The 20670-nt window shown below is 43.3% G+C and overlaps 1 protein-coding gene and 1 pseudogene across 1 annotated transcript; both read left to right on the top strand.

Annotated features, from left to right (window-relative positions):
- Positions 1 to 31: 31 nt before the first annotated feature.
- On the top strand, positions 32 to 15888 carry LOC121441126 (X-linked lymphocyte-regulated protein 3C-like). The gene is made up of 6 exons (XM_041642258.1): positions 32 to 137; positions 3271 to 3388; positions 4247 to 4343; positions 14153 to 14251; positions 15652 to 15747; positions 15832 to 15888. The coding sequence occupies exons 1-6, from the start codon at positions 32 to 34 to the stop codon at positions 15886 to 15888; spliced, it is 573 nt and encodes a 190-aa protein (XP_041498192.1).
- Positions 15889 to 19928: 4040 nt separating this feature from the next.
- Positions 19929 to 20105, top strand: LOC121441163 (annotated as a pseudogene).
- Positions 20106 to 20670: the final 565 nt, after the last annotated feature.

Genomic DNA, 20670 nt, shown 5'->3' with positions numbered 1-20670 from the left:
GAGTCCTGTCTAGCCCAAGAAGATTCTAGCCATGTCAAGCGGGGAGAAGAAAGCCCGTGAGAGTGCTGGTGCTCGTCCAAGGCTGGATCCGAATCCCACGTGGGATGACACCAAGAACCCAGATGCAGTCACCCCAGGTAAAAAACAAAACCAGAAACAATAACAACAACAACAACAAGCCAGATAGGCCCTTGTAGGTCTCTGTCCACCTGGGTAACGTCCTAAAGTCTTTTGGTGGGTGGGAAAGCCCCTGAGAGTTCTGAAACGCATCCGAGGCAGGTCTGATTCTCATGTCAGATGACACCCGGAACCCCGATTCAATCACTCCAGGTTTGAAGAAACAAGATGGGCTGCCATATGGCTGTGTCCACCACAGGGGACATCCTAAAATCTCTTGGTGGGTGGGAAAGTTCCTGCCAGTGCTGGCACACATCCAAGGCTCATGCATATCATATTGCATGACACCAAGACCCCAGATTTCATCACCCAAGGTTAAAAAAAAATCAAACAACAACAACAAAAACAGAAGGGCCCTGTAGGGCTGTGTCCACCCCGGGGGACATCCTAAAATCTCTTGGTGGGTGGAGCACTGAGTGGATTATGTGCATGAACTTTTATTGGAATAGCAGGAGGTTTCAGATGCTAATAACTCTTGTTCAAGCTTCTTGGGGCCTTTAGGTTCCCCCACCTGAAATTTCTGCCACACAGGAAACCTGCCACATGCCTAGTCAACATGCCTCTCCGGGAGCACATGGGTCACAGTGACTCTCTGGAAGGCCTGTACAGGTGCCTGGACCAACTGGTCTGAGAGTCAAGCCTAAAGTGGTGTGTGTGTATGTGTGTGTGTGTGTGTGTGTGTGCGCGTATCTCTGTATCTCTGTGTGTCTGTGTCTCTGTGTGTGATGTATATGTGATATGTATGTGTGTGTCTGTGTGTCTGTATGTCTGTGTCTCTGTGTGTGATGTATATGTGACATGTATGTGTGTGTGTTCATGATTTCACGGATGACTATTGAAAAAGTGTAAGGAACAGATGCTGGCTATGGAATCTAGAAACACTATAATGACACTGCTTTCCGTGGGGGATGATGAGAACAGCACACTTTGTTTCAAAATAGTTTTCCTCTTTTGTTTTAAAACACCAGGAAGAGAAGTCATTGATGTCAGTGGTGAGGACGGTACTTCCTCTGGAACAGAAGGGCAAGAGGCCAGGTGATACGTTTTCATGTTTTCACGAAATAAATTTAGAAAAGTCTGGCTGGAGAGAGGGCTCAGTGGAAGAGTGCTTAAGGTGCAAACACAGGAGCCTGAGTTCAGGCCCTCAGCACCCACAGATAAAGCCATGCGTGGCCACGCCCAGCTTTTAAGCCCAGAAGTGAGGGCTGAGGCATGGAAGAACCTGGGGGATATTGCGGGTCCTTGCTGATTGCCAGACTAACAGAATAAACGGAGATAGTAAGTAAGTAAGTAAATGCAGCAACTAAGGCGCATGCACCACGTGGATGTACTTGGGTGCATTGAGCTTAAGGATCTCAAAGCAGCATCCTACAGTAGATCAGATGTTCAATGTGGTAAGGAATGAAAATCTCATGCCTCCAACAAAGTACGGGTCCTGTCATAGAGCCTGTCTGACAGGAATAAGGTGGCCTGTTCTTGAAATGTGAATTGTATGTAGGCTGTGTGGCACCCTCCACTTCTTCCACTCACTACAAGAATGGCCTTTTATGTACATCGAAGTAAAAAGGTAATTTCTTTGCAGGAAGAAAATACAGAATTTATTTGAAGAATTTGAAGGTACATTCTAGGAGATATCAGGAATTTGAGAAAATTGTTTCAACCAAAGAAGTGCAAGGCGAGGGAGGTATCGCTTGGCAGACAAGAGAGTGTGTTTACTGCCTTGTTCTCAAACAGTGTCAAATAGTATTTATTAGATTACCAACTCTCTACTTCACGTTAATTGCCAATATTGAGAACATGACACCTGTGGTGTGGATGCTGTTACTTACTAACAGTGGGATCTTTGAAAATTAGATGTAATTATCTGTCTTCAAGGTTTTGATTCGCACAAGTGATATGTCTGTTTCTAATATCACATTTGAAGCCAGCCAGTGGTGGCACATGCCTTTAATTCCAGCACTTGGGAGGCAGAGGGAGGCAGATCTCGGTGAATTCGAGCCCAGCCTGGTCTACAAGAGCTAGTTCCATGACAGGCACCAAAGCTACACAGAGAAATCCTGTCTCGAAAAACAATCCAAACAAAATACCACATATTACTTTACTTGTTTGTATTTTAGTCCAGCTCTCTGTCTCCTCTCTCTCTCTCTCTCTCTCTCTCTCTCTCTCTTTCTCTCTCTCTCTCTCTCTCTCTCTCTCCCTGTGTGTTTGTACGTATGTGCGTGTGCATTGCGTGTGTGTGAGTAGGGGTGGTGGCTAGCCTCCCTTAAATACCTGACCACTGTTTAATGTGTAAAGAATGGCACATGCAGTGGGGAGCTGAAGTCAGCACTGGGACCATTGTATGCGCAGACTGAGTCCTGCTTTAAATTTCTCTGTCAGAAGTCAGTCACACAAACAGTTAAAAAAAAACATTACAATCTGAGAACGTTCTAGGAGCTCTGTAGAGGTTTCTGACAGAGAATCGATTCTGGAAACTTCAGGAATCAGGATAGGGAGGTAGCTGAGTGGGAGAGCACTCACCTTCTATGCTTAAGGCTCTGGGTTCCATCCCCAGTACCACAGACTTATCGATCAGTGTGGTTCCCCCGTTAGAATATTCAGGGTGTCTACCCTGTCAAATTTGCCTAAAAGCTCCAATGGCTACAATAGTTACAGTATTTTCATCTGACTGTGCAATAATCTCTGAGCCTTTGGAGATCTTTGTAAACGGACTACTGTTGTGTTTTGCACAAAGCGGCCCAACAGTCCCTCAGAATGTGTCCTTGAACTGGAGCATAAATATGTACATTGATTGAATTTTACCTTTTAATGATGCCCCATGAGGAAATTACACAGCGATTTGAAACCCTTTCTTGCCAGTTTTGCTAAGTTCCCTTCACTGTGTTTTGTCTGTAATATATAGACACTGAAGTCCAGCTCTCCAATCTCACATCAAGGTCATAAATACTGAAATTCTTGACTGAAAGAAAGGAGGCAGATATTCTTGCCATTGACAGATTGTTTCCCTCTATTAATAGCAAGTGGTTTTCTAAGTAGAAAACTAAAGTTGACGGAACTTTACAGTAATGGTTTCAAGAATGTGTTTCTATACAGAGCCCAATAAGAACTGTCTTCAGGGCAACAGCGAAAGATTCACAGCGATCATCACGGAGTCTTTCCAAACCTTGGAGCTGAAATTTGAGGATATTCTAAAAATCCAGGGCGAGCATAGGTACGGTTGTTGCTTCTTGGTGCTGTTATCCCAGACGCTTTGACATTTGGTTAGTAAGCACGATGGCTAGAGGTTGAGGAATAGCCGTGACCCCCACGGGCCAGAAGCTCAGTTGGATAACGTGTTTGGCTTGGCATTTGTGTATAGGGTAGACTTCTTTAGGCATGTTATAGCCTCACATCATCACCGAAGTCAGCTGCATTTCCTAGGCATGAATTACGATGACCGTTTTGACACATTGCTGTTGAGTCAGTGGAACAGGATGCATCACGTGAACGTGCTGGGCACCTGGAGCTTGAAATCCTCAAAGCATTCATCCCACAGTCAGTTGAGCCTCTGTTCGGTGCCATAGAAATGAAAATCCCATGCGTCCAAAGCCGTATAGCTATCAGGAGCAGTGTTCTCTATGCTACTGTACCGAGATTCACACTGGCACAGCGTGAGGAAGAGCAAGCGGGTAGGCCACCACAGAATTCTCTGATGGGAGCGAATGTGCATGCTATTTGGACCTGTTCTTCAGAAAGAGAGAACTAACCACAAGTTGTGTCTGTCAGACAGATGAATATTTGTGGAATGATAGTAAAACAATAGTTCTTCCTGAGCTTTCTGGCACAAAGGCGTGGGAAGGTACTTCTCTCTCAGCAGGGAGGAGCAAATGCTGTGATGTAGAATGAAATAATCCAATCAGCTTCCTTTTCCCTGTCTGCATAGTTTAGAGGCCATTTCCCCATCCTCCACCAATAGCGTTAGTGAGGGCAAGTCAGTCGTGCTTCGAATGTACTTTCTTCCTATTGGGATGGAGTATCACACTGTTCCTTGCTATATCATTCACAGGCAGAAACTTTATCATTAATATTCTCTTCAGATGAAGACTTTGAAAAGAAAGATATCCGAGGATGCAGCTGAAGTCAAGAAACATGCAAAAAAAAAAAAAAAAAAAAACCTCACTGTGAGTGTCAAGCAGCTTAGCTTTCAAGGAATCCATTGTGTCAGCATCAGAAGTAGCAGGGCTTCCTGCAGCAAGTCTGGAGGGAAGGAACGAGACAAGGACTTAGGGAGGCAAGCAGGGTGGTAGATGTGGTGACAAGAGACTGCCCACTGACTGTTTCCCCCTGGTTTGTTCCTTTACACGCAGAGAGATGACAAGGTCAGTGATGGTTAGCAGCCATCAAGGTGGGGGGTGGGGTGGGCGGGTGAGCAGGCACTGCCTGGAGAGTGCAGGAGAAGGTATGGGATTGTATCTTAAGAGGGAGCCCTTTCTGATCCACCCAAGAAGTGCAGACACCAGGAGCAGGAGGCCCACCAGAGCCTTCTGACACAGTGAAGAGGCAGGCAGAGTGAGAGCAGTCCCTGTGGCTGTGGCAGAGCAGGTGGAGGCTTAGTCTTCAGTGCTTGGAGTTCAGACCAGCCCACTCCCAGAGGTGAGGAAGGCAAGGCTTCAATTTGTGATGGCCATGGGATGACTGACTCTCCTTTAACCTGGAGATTTGAGTGAGGTTTTTATGAGTTTTGGGGCACAAATAAATGCCTGACACCGAACAGTGCCATCTTTGAGGGAATCTTCCTTCCTGGTGTAGGATGGAGCTGCCCCCCTGGAGATTCTGACGTCCAAAGGTGGGGAGGCCGAGGCTGGGATGTGGAGGGAGATGGAGGGGACCCCTACCCCCGTCCAGTCCAGTGGGCAGAAGTATGGCCCCTGCATTCTGTAATCCCACCAGTTGGAACGCAGTCATGGTTCAGTCCCTTGCTAGTCACGCTCACTGGGGAAAATAATTTACCTCTGTGTCTCAGATTGCTAGGTGTGAGAGGAGAGATACTTAAGGTCCCCATCTCACAGAATTGGTTTCAAAAGACTCTTAGATGTGCATTCTTATATTGGTCCAGGACAGTATCCGACGTAAGTCTTACAGAATCCTTGCCTGTTAAGCAGGCCAGCTTTGGACTCTACTCTTACTGGCAAGAACAAAAGGGAGTGGGTTCCTATGTAGGGAGTGAGAGACACTGGGGCCATCTCAGGGAGATTTCTATAAACACAGAGGGTTCACCAGCTATGACAGCCTCTAATGGATGGGTTTTCAAGTCTTCAGAAACTAACAGCAATGTTTTAGATACTGTTACGCGTAGGGTTAAGCCAGCCCCTTAGGAGGCGGGCTTGCCTCGGGCGAATGTTTACTTATAAATCGGGCGCATGGGGACCCGTCGCACCCCTTCTGCTTCCTGTGCTCCTCGCATACCTTGGTCCTGTAAGTTTATTTCTTCATTAAAGCTGTATATATTCTTTACAATCTGCCTGCATTTATTTATGCCGCTACATTTGTGGAGCCCAGTGAGGCTTTACGAATACCCGCTCTGAATCGGGGGCACCTGGGGGCAACCGCAGGTAGCCAGCAGCACCATCCCCTCTGGAGGTCTCTCTCTTCACGCAGATTGTACCCTCTCAGCACTGCTCCTAGAAGCAGCTGAGATTCTGAATCACAGGTTGGCAAACAGGACGGGAGACTTAGCCCCAGCTTTGGATTTGGCCTCGCACCACGAGTCTGTGCGCCCCACCCTGCCCGACAGTGGTACAAGTGCATCTGTAACAGCGTCATCAGTACACAGTGCTGCTCTGTTCCCCTCCCACCTCTGCCCAGCGCTCCTGTCACTTGATGGCAGCAGGGAGGCCCTGCAGTCCCTGCAAGCCGGCGCTGCGCCATGCGTCCCTTTGACTTGTTCACTTTGGCGGCTTTCTCTCTCTTCCCCTTCCACCCCAATTGCTCTTTCTCAGCCTGGTGTCTGCTCCAACTTTTGTTTTTGAGTCACTTATTTCAGACTTAGGCCACGTGGACTCAAGTGGACTCTTTCGCCACCACTGGCAGGAACCGGTCATTGCAGGTAAAAAAAAAATTTTTTCTTTTATAAATAAAATGTCTGAGAACGTTACTATTCAAGATTTTAACAGCCTTTTTGAGTGTACCATGTGGGAGATTTTACAAGAGGTATCTATCACCCCGCATCTATGGATATTTCTGGGATTCGTAGTTTTCCTTGGTACTATAAGGTTTGATAATATAAATGTGATAAAGTCTTTAAGAGACGAATCCAGGCAGAGGTTGAATGTTTAAAAACTATTGAGAACGACAACAATCTTCTCAAGAATCAGTTTGAAGTTCTCCAGGAAGAGAACAGATCTTTGTTTAACATGACTCAGTTAACTGAGCAAAATTTAGAAAAGGTACAGGCTGATGTTAAGGAGAAATTCATTACTATGGAAGAAGGTACAGCTGATTTGTATCGTAAACTTCAGCAGTCCCTTTCTGTAGGAACTGAAACATTAACTGAGAGAATCAAAACTGCTGAATGTGACAATCGAATTTTGTCTAAAGCTTATGACAGATTGGCGGCAAGATTGTCAATAAAAGAAGGCACGGTTTATGACATAAAAATTATGTCCAAAGATGAGAAGTTATCACTAATGGACAAACTTCATACTTTAGAAGCCTCAATGAAGGCTTTGGAACATAATTCTGGACAGGAGATTCAGACATTGCAGAAGGCAATGGTGAATAGAATTGAAAAGATTGAGGAATTTTTAAATTCTGATGAAGAAGAGCAAAGGGTAAAAAGGCAAATTTTAACTACATCTGTGGGTAAATCCCTCCGGGACAATTTCCACAAAGCTCTACCTACAGATCTACCTGCCTTTCCAGTAATAACAACAGAGAAGGTGATTGGTTCCAGAAACTCTAGGGTCATCAAGGAAGATACATGGGAGCCTGTCTGTATGAGTGATCTCAAAGAAATTAAACATGCTGTCATGACTTTTGGGATGAACGCCTCTTTTGTTAAAGAGAGGCTAAAATCTTGGGCCACAACAAGCAGAGCAACCCCCTCGGATTGGCTTCAGCTGAGCTCTGCGGTCCTTGAGAGTGGCCCACAATTGAAATGGAAATGTTTATTCAGTCAAGAGGCTAGACTTTTAGAACAGCAGGAAAAGTGAAGGGAATTGACATTTCCCTAAATAAAATTCTAGGTGGAAGGCTTTATTCCGACCCTCAGGAACAAGCTAATTTGGATGAAAACACACTCTCAGTGTGTACTACAGCAGCCTTCGGGGCTTGGGACAGGGTACAAGACCCAGGACTGAGAATGGAATCATTTGTCAGAGTTAAACAGGGTCAGAGAGAACCCTTTAGTGACTTTTTACAAAGACTAACTAAGGTTGTACAAATAGGGATATCTGACCCAGAAGCAAGATGTATAATGATTGAGTCTTTGGCTTATGAAAATGCAAATGTGGAATGCAAAAAGATTTTGGGGCATTTAAAGCTCAAATAAGCACCCTTAGAAGAATGGGTCTTGCATACACTGAATGTTGGTACATTTGACTATGGCACTGAAGCATGGGTAGAAGAAGCAATTTCCAATGGTAAAAGGAGACACCAGAATACCAAATGTTTTAATTGTGGCAAAATGTGTCATTTGAAAAGGAATTGTAAACAACGATTTTCAGAAATAATAATAATGCATCTTCTAGAAATAACAGAAATAGGAGGACTCAGCCTTCAGGTTTATGTAGAAGATGTGGAAAAGGCAGACATTGGACGAATGAATGCAGGTCTACAAGAGATAGACAAGGCAACCTGATACAGACGGGAGACGTGAGAGACCGGCCTCACAGTCCCCCATGGCAAACATGGTTCAGTCATTTCCAGTTTCTACAGAGAACGTGCCTCGTCAGGACAATTAGGAAGCCCCATGCCGGCTGTTACAAAAAATAATGATCAAAAAGCTGAGTTATGTGTGTTATGGCATACTTCTATAAATGATCAAAGACCTAAGCTGAGAGTGTGCGTGAATGGCATTTTTATTACTGGCCTGCTGGACAATGGTGCTGATGTAAGTATCATTACCCCAGAATCTTGGCATCCATATTGGCCTCTTCAGAATGTAAATATTCAGCTCCTGGGAATTGGAACCCTATGTCGAGAAAGGCAGAGTACGAGATGGGTTGAATGTATAGGGACAGAGGGACAAATAGGAAAATTAAGGCCATATGTAGCCAGTATCGCAATGAATTTATGGGGTCGTGACCTATTACAACAATGGAATACTGAAATTAGCATTCCTGCTACTTCTAGAGCCTATATTTCTGAGAATAATATTAAAAGATATTACAAACGGAGAAAACCGGCCATTCAGGCTGTACAAGAACAAGCAATTGATGTCCCTTCAGAGATACCAACAGCCTTGCCTCCAAAATGGTTGACTGAGAAACCAATATGGACAAAGCAATGGCCTCTAGCTGAGGAAAAGTTAATGGCTTTAGAACAGCTGATACAGAGAGTCCAGTTTTATCCCATGCTTTTTCAGTCACAGTCCAGCTGGCCTTGGTGAGCTCCCAGTAGATCAGCTCCACTGTCTCAGTGAGTGGGTGCACCCCTCGTGATCCTGACTTCTTTGCCCATGTTCTCTCTCCTTCTGCTCCTCATTGGGACCTTGGGAGCTCAGTCCAGTGCTCCAGTGTGGGTCTCTGTCTCTATCTCCATCCATCACCAGATGAAGGTTCTATGATGATATGCAAGATATTCGTCGGTATTGCTATAGGCTAGGGTCATTTCTGGTTCCCTATCCTCAGCTGCCCAAGGAACTAACTGGGGACCTCGGCTTGGGCTCCTGGGAGCCACTCTAGGTTCAAGTCTCTTGCCAACCCTAAGGTGGCTCCCTTAACTAAGAATTGTGCTTCTGTTACCACAGGGCAGGGAACCCTGACTGCTCTTTGGACTGGAGAGGGAGGGGGAGAGGAGTGGGAGGAGGGAGAGACGGATGGGAGGAGGGGGAGAAGGGTGGGAGGAGGGGGAGGGAAATGGGAGCCTGGGAGGAGGTGGAAACTTGTTTTTTTTCTTCCTTTTCTCAATAAAAAATATATATATATATGTATGTATGTATATATATATATATATATATATATATATATATATATATATATAAAGAACAGCGGATACAAGAGCAATTAGATGCTGGACATATAGAATCTACCAGCCCTTGGAATTCTCCTGTATTTGTGGTTAAGAAAAAATCAGGTAAATGGAAAATGGTGACAGATCTCAGAGCTATCGACATGGTTATTTAACCTATGGGCCATCTGCAATCTGGAATCCCTTTGCCTTCTTTATTACCAAAAGGATGGCCTCTCATAGTTATTGATTTAAAGGATTGTTTTTTCACTATACCTTTACATAAAGAAGATAGAGAAAAATTTGCCTTCACGGTGCATACTTACAACAATTCTCCACCTTCCAGGAGGTACCACTGGGCCGTCCTCCCCCAGGGTATTTTAAATAGCCCCTCCTTATGCCAATATTTTGTGAATCAACCATTGCAAATGATCTGCAAGAAATTTCCCAAATCGATAATATATCATTACATGGACAACATTTTGTTATCCGACTCAAACATGGATACCTTGAACAGATTGTTTGAAGAAATAAAGATACTTTTACCTAAATGGGGATTGCAAATTGCTCCTGAAAAGATTCAGAAGGGAGATTCTGTTAATTATCTAGGTTACAGAATAGGTTTGCAAAAAATTAAGGCACAAAAGGCACAAATTAGGAGAGATTGCCTACAGACTCTTAATGACTTTCAAAGACTGTTAGGAGACAATTCCAGTCTACGACCAGCTATTGGGATAGCACATGATCTAAAAATTTATTTGAACACAACCTTGGATGGTGATAAAGATTGAAACTGTCCCAGATAATTACCAGCTGAAGCAGAAAAGGAACTGACAATGATTGAGGAGAAATTACAACAGGCACATGTGGACAGAGTGAATCCAGAGCTCGATTATATTCTCTTCATATTACCATAAAAATTTCTCCTACAGGAATTTTAATGCAGAGAGATGATATTATCTTGGAATGGTTCTTTTTACCACATAAACCAAGTAAGAAACTGAAAACTTATGTGGAAAAAGTCTCTGAGTTAATTATAAATGGCAAGCTGAGACTTCGTCAATGAGCAGGCATAGACCCAGAAGAAATTATAGTGCCTTTCACTGCTGATGAACTAAAGAAATTATGGGAAGATAATGAACCATGGCAAAGAGCTTGTGCTAATTTTTTGGGAGACATTAATAGCAACTATCCAAAAAGCAAGAGGCTTAACTTCATAAAGAGAACTTCTTGGATCCTTCCTCGAATCGTCCGTGATGCTCCAATAACAGGAGCCTGTACATTCTATACTGATGCCAATAAATCAGGGAAGGCAGATTACAAATCAGAAGACTTAGGTAAGGTGGAACAAAGTCCTTATGATTCTGTCCAGAAGGCAGAATTATATGCCATTCTTATGGTACTAAGAGATTTTAAAGAACCTATTAATATAATAAATGATTCACAATACACAGAAAGAGTTATTTTACATATTGAAACTGCTGAATTTATACCTGATGATACAGAACTACCCTCATTGTTTATCCAGGTACAAGATTTGATCAGGAACAGGCTTTGCCCTATGGACATAACACACATCCTATCCCATATGTGTTTGCCAGGTCCTCTAGCACAAGGCAATGCAGAAATTGATCAATTATTGATTGGTAGTGTGCTACAAGCCTCTGAATTTCATAAAAAACATCATGTTAATAGCAAAGGTTTGAAGAAAGAGTTTTCTATTACATGGCAACAAGCTAAGGAGATTGTAAAGAAATGCCCTACTTGCTCTTTCTATAACCAAATGCCACTGCCAGCAGGGGATAATCCGAAGGGCACCCATAGGAATGAAATCTGGCAGATGGATGTGTTCCACTTTGCAGAATTTGGCAAATGAAGTATGTTCATTGTTCATCACACCATTGACACTTATTCAGTCTTTCAGTGGGCAACTGCTTTAAGTTCAGAAAAAGCTGATTCAGTAATCACTCATTTATTAGAAGTCATGACTATCATGGGTATACCTACACAAATAAAGACAGATAATGGTCCTGCTTATGTCTCTAGGAAAATGAAACGGTTTTTTGATTATTACAATATCAACATGTTACAGGTATACCATACAATCCTACAGGTCAAGCAGTCATAGAAAGATCAAATTGAACTATAAAGGATATGTTGAACAAACAGAAAGGGCTGGAAAACACCCCCAGAAATAGGTTACATAATGCTTTTTTAACCTTGAATTTTCTCAATGCTAATGAGAAGGGAACAACGGCTGCAGAAAGACATTGGATAATGGAAAAGTCTACTGAACTAAATCAACCAGTTTATTTCAAGGATGTGCTGACCTCACAATGGAAGCCAGGAGATGTGCTGCGTTGGGAAAGGGGTTTTGCCCTTATCTCAACAGGTGAGGAAAAATTGTGGATACCGTCAAAATTAATAAAGGTTCGGTTTGAAGAAGAGAAGCTACGTGGAAAAGATAAATAACAATTCATTCACAAGGATGGCGAACATGTTGATGGTAAGAAATACAGTTAGGTTGGGGGCAGGGTCCTTTTCTTATCTCCACAGGAAAATACTCATCTTCAAAGACTTTAAGGGACCCTGAATATTTAATTACTGATGGATGGAAACTAGTTATGACCCACTAAGGATCAACAGTAAAATTCTACATATTCTGTAAGTATTGATTTTTGTATTTATATATGTTTTATCGAACACTTCTTTATGAATATGTAGAGCTGGTTCTGGAGTTGTACTATGGCTCAGTCCCTCTTCAATTCCAAGCCTGTTGATAAGAGATATTTCAGAGTTTCTGTCTCAGTTCAGGAGCCATGAAATGGGACAGAATAAGAATAATTGTATACTTGATAAACTTTCTTTGCCTTTCCTCATATCTGTGTCTTTCTTTATATGTCAGTATATGTCTTTATTGTTAATGTTTAAACTTCCCATAACAAGCAACAAATTTTTCTACAGTAATATTTGAAGTTTCCAGGATGAAGATGGGGCCCCACAACATCAACTCAATCTGGTTTTTATGACGTCATGAATATCTTTAAGCACTAATATTAGACCTGTTTTTTGGTGCCAACTGCATGAGACAATTTTGAATGGTGCACATTTTTGACAACACTCTGGCTGGACCTTCTCAAAACGCTCAGAGACTAGTTATAATTTTCTTAGGTCAAAGGTTATTTGGGGAATTTTACCATCATTTTCTTTCACAGGGTCCCCTAAGGAGAACGTCGCCCCCATGTCAGCTAGAAGCAATCTAAGAGGACGACGTCCCCCCTACCAACAGAGTTTGCCCGCAGGATTAGGGACATCTTTTAGTGGTTGATTTAGGGTTGAGGGGATGGGGAGATACTTTATGGAATTAGGGGTATTTTCAAAAAAAGGGGGGGGATTAACTGGTTTAATGGGATGATTGGTATTTGTGATTTACTGTTTTTAGAAAATTATATTGGTACTGTTTCTTGTACATTGTTATATTGAATATTGAATGTGAGGGTGCCTACCTCTATTTTTGTATAAGAGTATGCTTATATTGTATTGATACATCTACCATATCACAATGTACATTTCTACCTCTGATCCTATTTATGTAATAACATTGTTTACATTTGATATGTAATGACATTGTTTACAGTTGAAGATCATTGTCTTCATATATTGCACAGTTGTTTATTATTTTAGTCTTCAAGTTAGATAGGTATTGAGAATTATATGCTTGCCATATTTATTTTTAGGTTAATCAGGTATTTTAGATACATAGAGATTATATTTAGTATAGATAGTATAATCTTCAGCCTCTTCGAAGAGCTGTAGAAAATGGCCTTTAATCTAACCGAGAATTCTGTGCCAATGAGACACAATTACTCCTTGTAATGCCACTCTACTCCCGAGAGAACGTTGAGCATCAAAGACACTCCACTGGGAGCTTGTCTTCTTGGCAGAACTGGCCTTTGGGTTAAGAAAAGCCCATACCTCATCTACTGACAAAGATATAGAATATCCCTAAGTGGATGAAACAGGATTGTCTTATCCTGCCAAGACAGGGTAAGATGGTTCTAAGAAAGTTCCTTGCCTTTAATAATGGTATGTTAGCTATGTTAGGCATTAGCCAAAGTTGGTTGACTCAACATTGCAAACGAGACTTTGGGTGTTTGCCCAGGTAGTCAGTTGTCTCTGTCATTTGTTGCACATTTCGGATATCTCTCATTTTTTAAGTAATATTAATTCCCTTCTCAGATCTTTGATGCAGTTGAAGATTATATAATTTTAGTTACTCTCTACATTATTTAGACTCCTTGAGATAGAATGTATAGCAAAACTTTTGTTCTCAATATTGTTTGTTATATTTATCATTTGTTATTATTGTTTATAGTTGTATTTGGTTTAGTTCTGTCTTATTTAGACAAAAGGGGGAGATGTAGTGTTAAGCCAGCCCCTTAGGGGGCGGGCTTGCCTCGGGCGAATGTTTACTTATAAATCGGGCGCTCGGGAATCCGTGCGCCCCTTCTGCTTCCTGTGCTCCGTGGGAACCTTGGTCCTGTAAGTTTATTTCTTCATTAAAGCTGTATATATTCTTTACAATCTGCCTGCATTTATTTACGCCGCTACAGTTACATAGGAAAACGTTCCATTAAATGAATGAGATTCTCATCACTATGGTAATTTTTTAGTATTAGATAACTCGTGTGAAGTGGTCATTGTGCTTGAAAAATTACTAGTGATTTCCTTGTATATGTTTTGCATAAATATGATACAGAGTCGCGTTTTTGTAATATTTCTGAGTTTTCCTGTATTGTTCTTACATCTTTTACTGTCTGTGTCACAGAATATCTTCAAGGAGCAGCAAAAATTTATTCGTCAGTTTCTGGGTATTCAGAAGAAGAGGATGGAAGAATTTAAAGATCTGTGTGAACAGTATTTGGAGGTCTGTTGTACATTCTGAAAGCAATCCACACACACGGACATTGAATACTCTGGCGTTCCTTCCAAGCTTTGGATTATTCCTTAGGAAAGTTAGCTGTAAACATCTTCCTGTCAACAGAGGTTTCTGTCCCGCCTGGTCCCGCAGTCATTCATTCCCAAAGAAGCACACAGAGGCCTACATTTTATTTATAAACTGTTTGGCCTATTGGCTCAGTCTTCTCATTAACTCTCATATCTTACATCTCAACCCACAATTCTTGTCTGTGTTAGCCACATGGCTTGGGACCTTTTATCAGCGAGGCATTCTCATCTTGTTTCCTTTTGGACTGGGTTACAACTGAAGATTGACCCTTTTCTCTTCCTGGAATTCTCCTGTTCTCTTGGCCCTGCCTCTACTTCCTGCCTGGCTACTGGCCAGTCAGGGTTTTACTGAAACAGTGCAAGACCATGGTACCAGAGCATCTTCCAGCATTTTCCTCATGGTGTCAAGGTTCCATGTAAACCTAAGTACAAAATAAGTTTTTACTTTTAGAGTTCACATTACGGTGGGTAGAGTCCTTTGAAGGAGGAATTGCTGTCTTGGCGATTTCATCCAGAGTTGTTCGTATTGTACAGGGCATTGATGCCTTTCAGACTGTCTGTTCTTGTCTCACAGTGCATTTTCCCTTGGGTGTGTATGTGCACTGAGGCACACGCACGTGTACGTTCCTCTGGGTGTGTGTGTGAAGGTCATAAGCCAGCCGTGTGTATCTTCAGTAACTCTCCTTCGTATCTTTTTGAGACAGGATGGCTCACTGAACCTGCAACTCGCTTGCCCCTGTGGCTAGGCTGGCTGTTCACCAGGTCACAGGGGTGGCGTGCCCAAGGGAAGAGGTCTTGGGAAGTTTTATAAGCCCCCCCCCACAGCATTTCACACAAGCATTTAGATGTGGCATGTGCTATTTCACACACTACTGAAGGCACTGTGGGGGTGGAAACCTTGAGTTTTAATTTCATGGTGTTCAGTGGTACACGACAAGCTACTCCAGCTCCCAAAGAAATGAGTGAGTGGCAGTCAATGAGCTCATGCCTCGTGCTCTCTGTTTTCATTGGGTTTCATTCTTGATTTGCGGGGAGTGGGACCCTGGGCTCTCCCACATGCTAGGTAGGCAAAGCACCCTTCCCCTGAGCCCCCCCCCCCACTAATGCCACAAGGTTGAACTTTCAGCAGTGGGTTGTGGAGTGGTAACGCCTGTGTTTCTTTGGTGGGTGATGGATCTCCATGTCGCACATGCTGTATGCTTGTTTTGGAATAATGAAACCATGTCTTTTCACCACATCTAGTCCCTTTTAAATATTGCTGTTCGCATTTGTAAACAAAATGACCAGGGCTGATTTCTGCCCATGTCTCTTTCACTTTAGAAACTTGTAATACTGAGGGATTCTCGGGGAGATTCCCTCATTGAAGAGCTGAGACGTCTAATAGCCACCTTGAAAATAAAACTTCTGATGCTGAATGTAAGTACTGAGCCTTTCAGGGCAAACTGAGGCTTGATGAACACTGTTTATTATGTCCGTTTAATATGTCCTTGTGCTTCACAGTGCCAGAAAGAGAATGCTGCTGGTCAACTGTCTCTCCTGGATCTGTTATTCTCATAATACTCTGAAGAAATGAAAGTCGATACAAGGGGAGCGATTCTCTCATGGAAATTCTCTGAGAGAAGCTGCTTGTGGTTTGCGGCTTCAGTGACTACGTCTTCTTGTGTTCTCCTGTTCCTAAAGATACCCCTTTCTGCTAAAACCCAAGTAAACCGAAGGATTTGTGTGACAGCAGTCCAGAAATGTCTATAGCATCCTCCAGCCCACGGGTCGTAATGGCAAGTTTTTCTTGGTAGCGTCGTAATTAATGGTTAGCAGTGCATTGGTGTCGATACAGTGGGGTCTTGTACCTCAGTATAACTTGACCAAATTAGAAGGCACAAGAGTGGTCCATCCTCGTCATCTTCAGAGAAATAGTTAAAGGAGGCACACTCTTGCCATTGCATACTGCTGTTACATTTGTTCAGTCATGGAGCCTATGGGAATGACGATAACCCTGCAAAGAGAATGCGTCCTGTAGACTTGAAAAGACTGTGCCCCAGAAGTAGTGAAATTGGTAGAATTCATTAAAACTCCTGAAGAAAAAAAGATGTAAGTATTGTGACGAGTATGTGAAAATGTCACTTCCCGACAAAATTTATAAGGTCTTTCAATGCAATGTGGTCTGCTACCTGATGTCAACTGCCTGTCACATTAAGAGTTGATCCTTAGTATGCCTAAGCTCACTTCCTCGTGGTTTATGTATTTCCTCCTTTGTATGGATAGCGGGAACTGAGAATGTTTTGTGTTTCAAAATTATTGTTCACGTAGTATGTGAACATCAGTGATAGACAAGGTCTTCTGTACACTTAAGACTCTTATCCTGTGGTTTCCTTCATACACACACACACACACACACACACACACACACACACACACAAACACACATATATATATATATATATATATATATATATATATATATATATATAAATATTCCATGGGAAATCATTACTTGGAAACATTTGGTTTCATAAATATGGAATTGTTTCAGACTTGCTGGTATGAGTCATGTAATTGCGCTCCCTTCCCAACGTTTCATGCCTTTTTAAACAAAAATGGTCCTATGCTAACTCACATTTCTGCATGGGGCCTCTCCTCGTCCTGACCACTTGTCTCATTGTGTCCTGTGGTGCAGAAGCATTAAAAACAAGTGTGCGTTCGGCATCTCTCATTTTCTACAAGCAGAATTCATTTCTCCACAGTCAATGAGAGAACTTCCCCTCTGGCCAGAATCATGGTACTTCCTAAACTGTGAATCATCTAGGGGAACTTCCCCCTTTGTTCAAAATATCTGTGATTGTATGGACCTTCAGTAATGCTTCCAGCACTGAGTATCTCCTACTTGAGATATTCTATCAGTAGTAGATGAAAAATCTATTACCCTATCATTGAATCTTGTATTATTCTAGTGTGTACTCCTGTGTGTATGAGAGAAAGAGAGAGACAGAGAAACAGAAAGAGACAGAGAGGGATGGAGAGGGAGAGAGAGAGAATATTTTGGTATGTGGTACATGTGTAAATGTGTTCCTATGTGTAGCACATGTGTGTGTGAATACACGTGTATGGTGTATGCAGGTTTATGCATAAATCTTTTAGTATGCAGTACATGTGTAAATGTGTTCATATGTGTAGGCACACCTGTGTGTGAGTGCATGTGTGCATCTCTGCGTGTTTGCAGATGTGTGTAAATCATTTGGTATGTGCTTCATATATATGTGTTCTATGTGTAGACACACTTGCTTTTGAATGCATGTGTCCACCTCTGTGTATGTTTGCAAATGTAAATCTTTTGATATGTGGTTCATATATATGTGTTCATATGTGTAGCACACATGTGTGGATATGTGTGTGTGAGAGTGTGCAGATCTTTTGGTATGTGTTACGTATGTTTATGTGATCATATGTGTAAGTGGAGACTTCATGTTCATTTCCTGGCCAATCAGACCCAAATATTCACAACAAAAACTTTATTAATTACAACACAGTTTTGCCGACAGCCCAGGCACATTCCTAGCTATGTCTTACATCCTAAATTAACCCATTTCTACTCATCTGTTTATCACCACGAGGCTGTGGCTTACAGGTAAGTTTCCGGTGTCTTTCTCCTTCGGCAGGTGCATGGCATCTGCCTGACTCTGCCGTCTTTCTCCCTGCATTCACCTAACTTTATTCTGCCCTGTCATTGACCAAAGAAGCTTCTTTATTAACCAACGGTATTAAACCTATTCAGAGCATACAGAGGGGATTCCCACATCACATGTATGTAGAACTCATGTGCGTGAATGCATGTGCATGCATGTGTGCGTGTGTTCACAACTGCATGTGCATATGCCGGCAGATGTGATTTTGCATGTGGAAGCCAGACATACTCCAGGCACCTAACTTATTTTGACACAGGGTAACGCTGTGACCATGGGGCTCATTGATTGGTCTAGAGCGTTAGGCCATTGAGTGCCAGGATTCTATCCTGTCTCTCTTCTTCAGTGCTGGTGTTATAGACATTCACCATTGGCCTTAGATGTGGTATGTGTATGTATCTGTGCATGTGTATGTATGTGTATATGTATGTATGTGCAAATATGTTCGTTCAGGTTCCCAAGGAGGGTGTCAAACCCCCCAGAGGGGGAGTTATCAGTCACCTGACAGGGTTCCTGGGATTTGAACTCGGGTCTTCTGGAAGAGCAACAAGTGCTCTTAAACACCGAGCTGTCTCTACACCACCCTGTGCTGAGGTTTCCAAAGGTTCTGGGGACCTGAACTCATCATCTGGGCTATTTGGTATCTTTGGTAATTGTTGTGGGAGCTTGGGGGAGCCACTGGCTGTACAAAGTATGTTAGAGTCATTTAGACTCTTAGGTATCCCCGGTCCTGGTTGTGGAGTATAGGAAGCCCCTGCTCATAGGAGCCATTTAGATTACTATCTGCCTTCCGGTCCTGGTTGTAGGAGCTTGATATGGCCTGGTCCGACAGATAGTGAAGATCACCAGGCTATTAATCACCTCCAATCCCCAGCCTTCTGGATGGAAGAACAGGTCTCACATCTTTTCCATTGAGAAGACATTACTGCATGCTTAACGTTCCTGGTTTCCCAGGAGATCTGTGAGCACAAGGATCTTCCTGCTCCCCACAGACTGGGACACTGTGATAGGAGCTGAAATGTGCCCCCGGAGGCAGACCCACATTTGCAAAGTGTAGATGCCACACAGTGAAATAATGAGAACTGTCACAGAATGTGTTCTGTATGCATCATCAGTGTGGACAAGGAACGGATAAAATTTCTGAGTTCAAAGCCTATGAAACAAATATGTACATGGAGCTGGGGAGATGGCTCAGCGGGTAAAATGCTTGCTGAATTAGCATGAAGACCTGAGTTCAGATCCCCAGAACCTTTGAAAACCTCAGCACAGGGTGCTGTGGAGACGACTCAGTTTAAGAGCATTTGTTGCTCTTCCAGAAGACCCGAGATCAAATCCCAGGAACCCTGTCTGGTGTCCCAAGACTGACTGATAACTCCCCCTCTGGGGTGTCGGACACCCTCCACGGGAACCTGAATGAACACATTTGCACATACATACACGGACACATACACACACGCACAGTTACATACACATACCACATCTCCGGCCAACGGTGAGTGTCTGTAATACCAGCCCTTGAGAAGAGAGAAAGGTTTGTGAGATGTAGCATCTGAGAGCAGGGAGAAGGTAGCAGTATGGTGAGGCTGCACACCATCCATGCACATGTGTACGTGGGACGAAATGGCACCGCAGATGTCATTCATTTCTAACACTAATGTTACTGACCATAAAATTAAAGATGGGCAAGGATCATGGCTCAGTGGGTTAGGTTTTCCCATGCAAGCATGAGAACCTGAGTTCAGATCACCAGCGCCCACGGAAAATCCAGGCACAGCAATACTCTTAAACCCTAGAGCCAGCATGTCTGGCGTGGAGGACAGAGTGCTGGATCCATCCGCAAAACTCTCTGGCCACTCCGCCTGACAAAATCAGTGAGTTTCATGTTCACTGAGAGACTGTGTCTTAAAAGATAAGGTAAATCTTCAGCCAACTAAGCTGCACGGGAGGTCCCCTTTCTCAGCGGGGCCCACTGTGCAATGGTTGCCAGCAGCTTCTCACTGGGGCCTGGTGTGCAATGCTTGCCAACAGCACACTCGTTTGGAGTGACCTCACCCTGTTGCCTGTATGGGCTCCCCGAAAGGGACCTTGGAAACAATCTTCTGAAGGCTCTTCGAGCTCTGACCTCAATGTCGCCTCCAATCTTGGCCCCAGACAGGTATTCGCTGTGCCCTAGGGAAGGAAGCCTCAGGTCACCACGGCCAGGGGTCTCACTGTCCAGGCCATCACGTCCACCTGAATCATGCCTCAGAATAAGGAACATCGGATGGAGGCCCTACATAAAGCCAAGTTCAAGCTCTCCGTGCTGCCAGAGGCAAATGGTGTTATTAAGCCCCTTCCTCCCACTTTCTTGCCCTGGTTCTCCTCACTGAGTTCTTCTTTGTCTGTCTCTCTCAAAGAGGTGAAGCTTCACTAAACCGAATGTAGATTGATCTGAAGGACACAGTCGCTGAGAAGTGACTCGTTCCTGATGGCCGAGGGGTCAGCTGCATCACCAATCCTGGTCCCATGGTCATTGGCGGGCCCCACACTCCTCAGGGCTTCTACTGCGGTGCTACCCTCTACCCTACTAAATCATGTTCAGTAATAAATATCACATCCTGTCTGGGAAAAGAGGGGTTACAGATGATACGCAGTGTCAACCTTTGCCCTACACACTCACACA

This window comes from Microtus oregoni, unplaced genomic scaffold (genome assembly GCF_018167655.1).
Source record: "Microtus oregoni isolate MIOR12 unplaced genomic scaffold, Mior012 000073F_ref0000255, whole genome shotgun sequence".
NCBI lineage: Eukaryota > Metazoa > Chordata > Mammalia > Rodentia > Cricetidae > Microtus > Microtus oregoni.
Note: the sequence above shows the minus strand (reverse complement) of the source record. Positions and strands in the feature narration are given on the sequence as shown.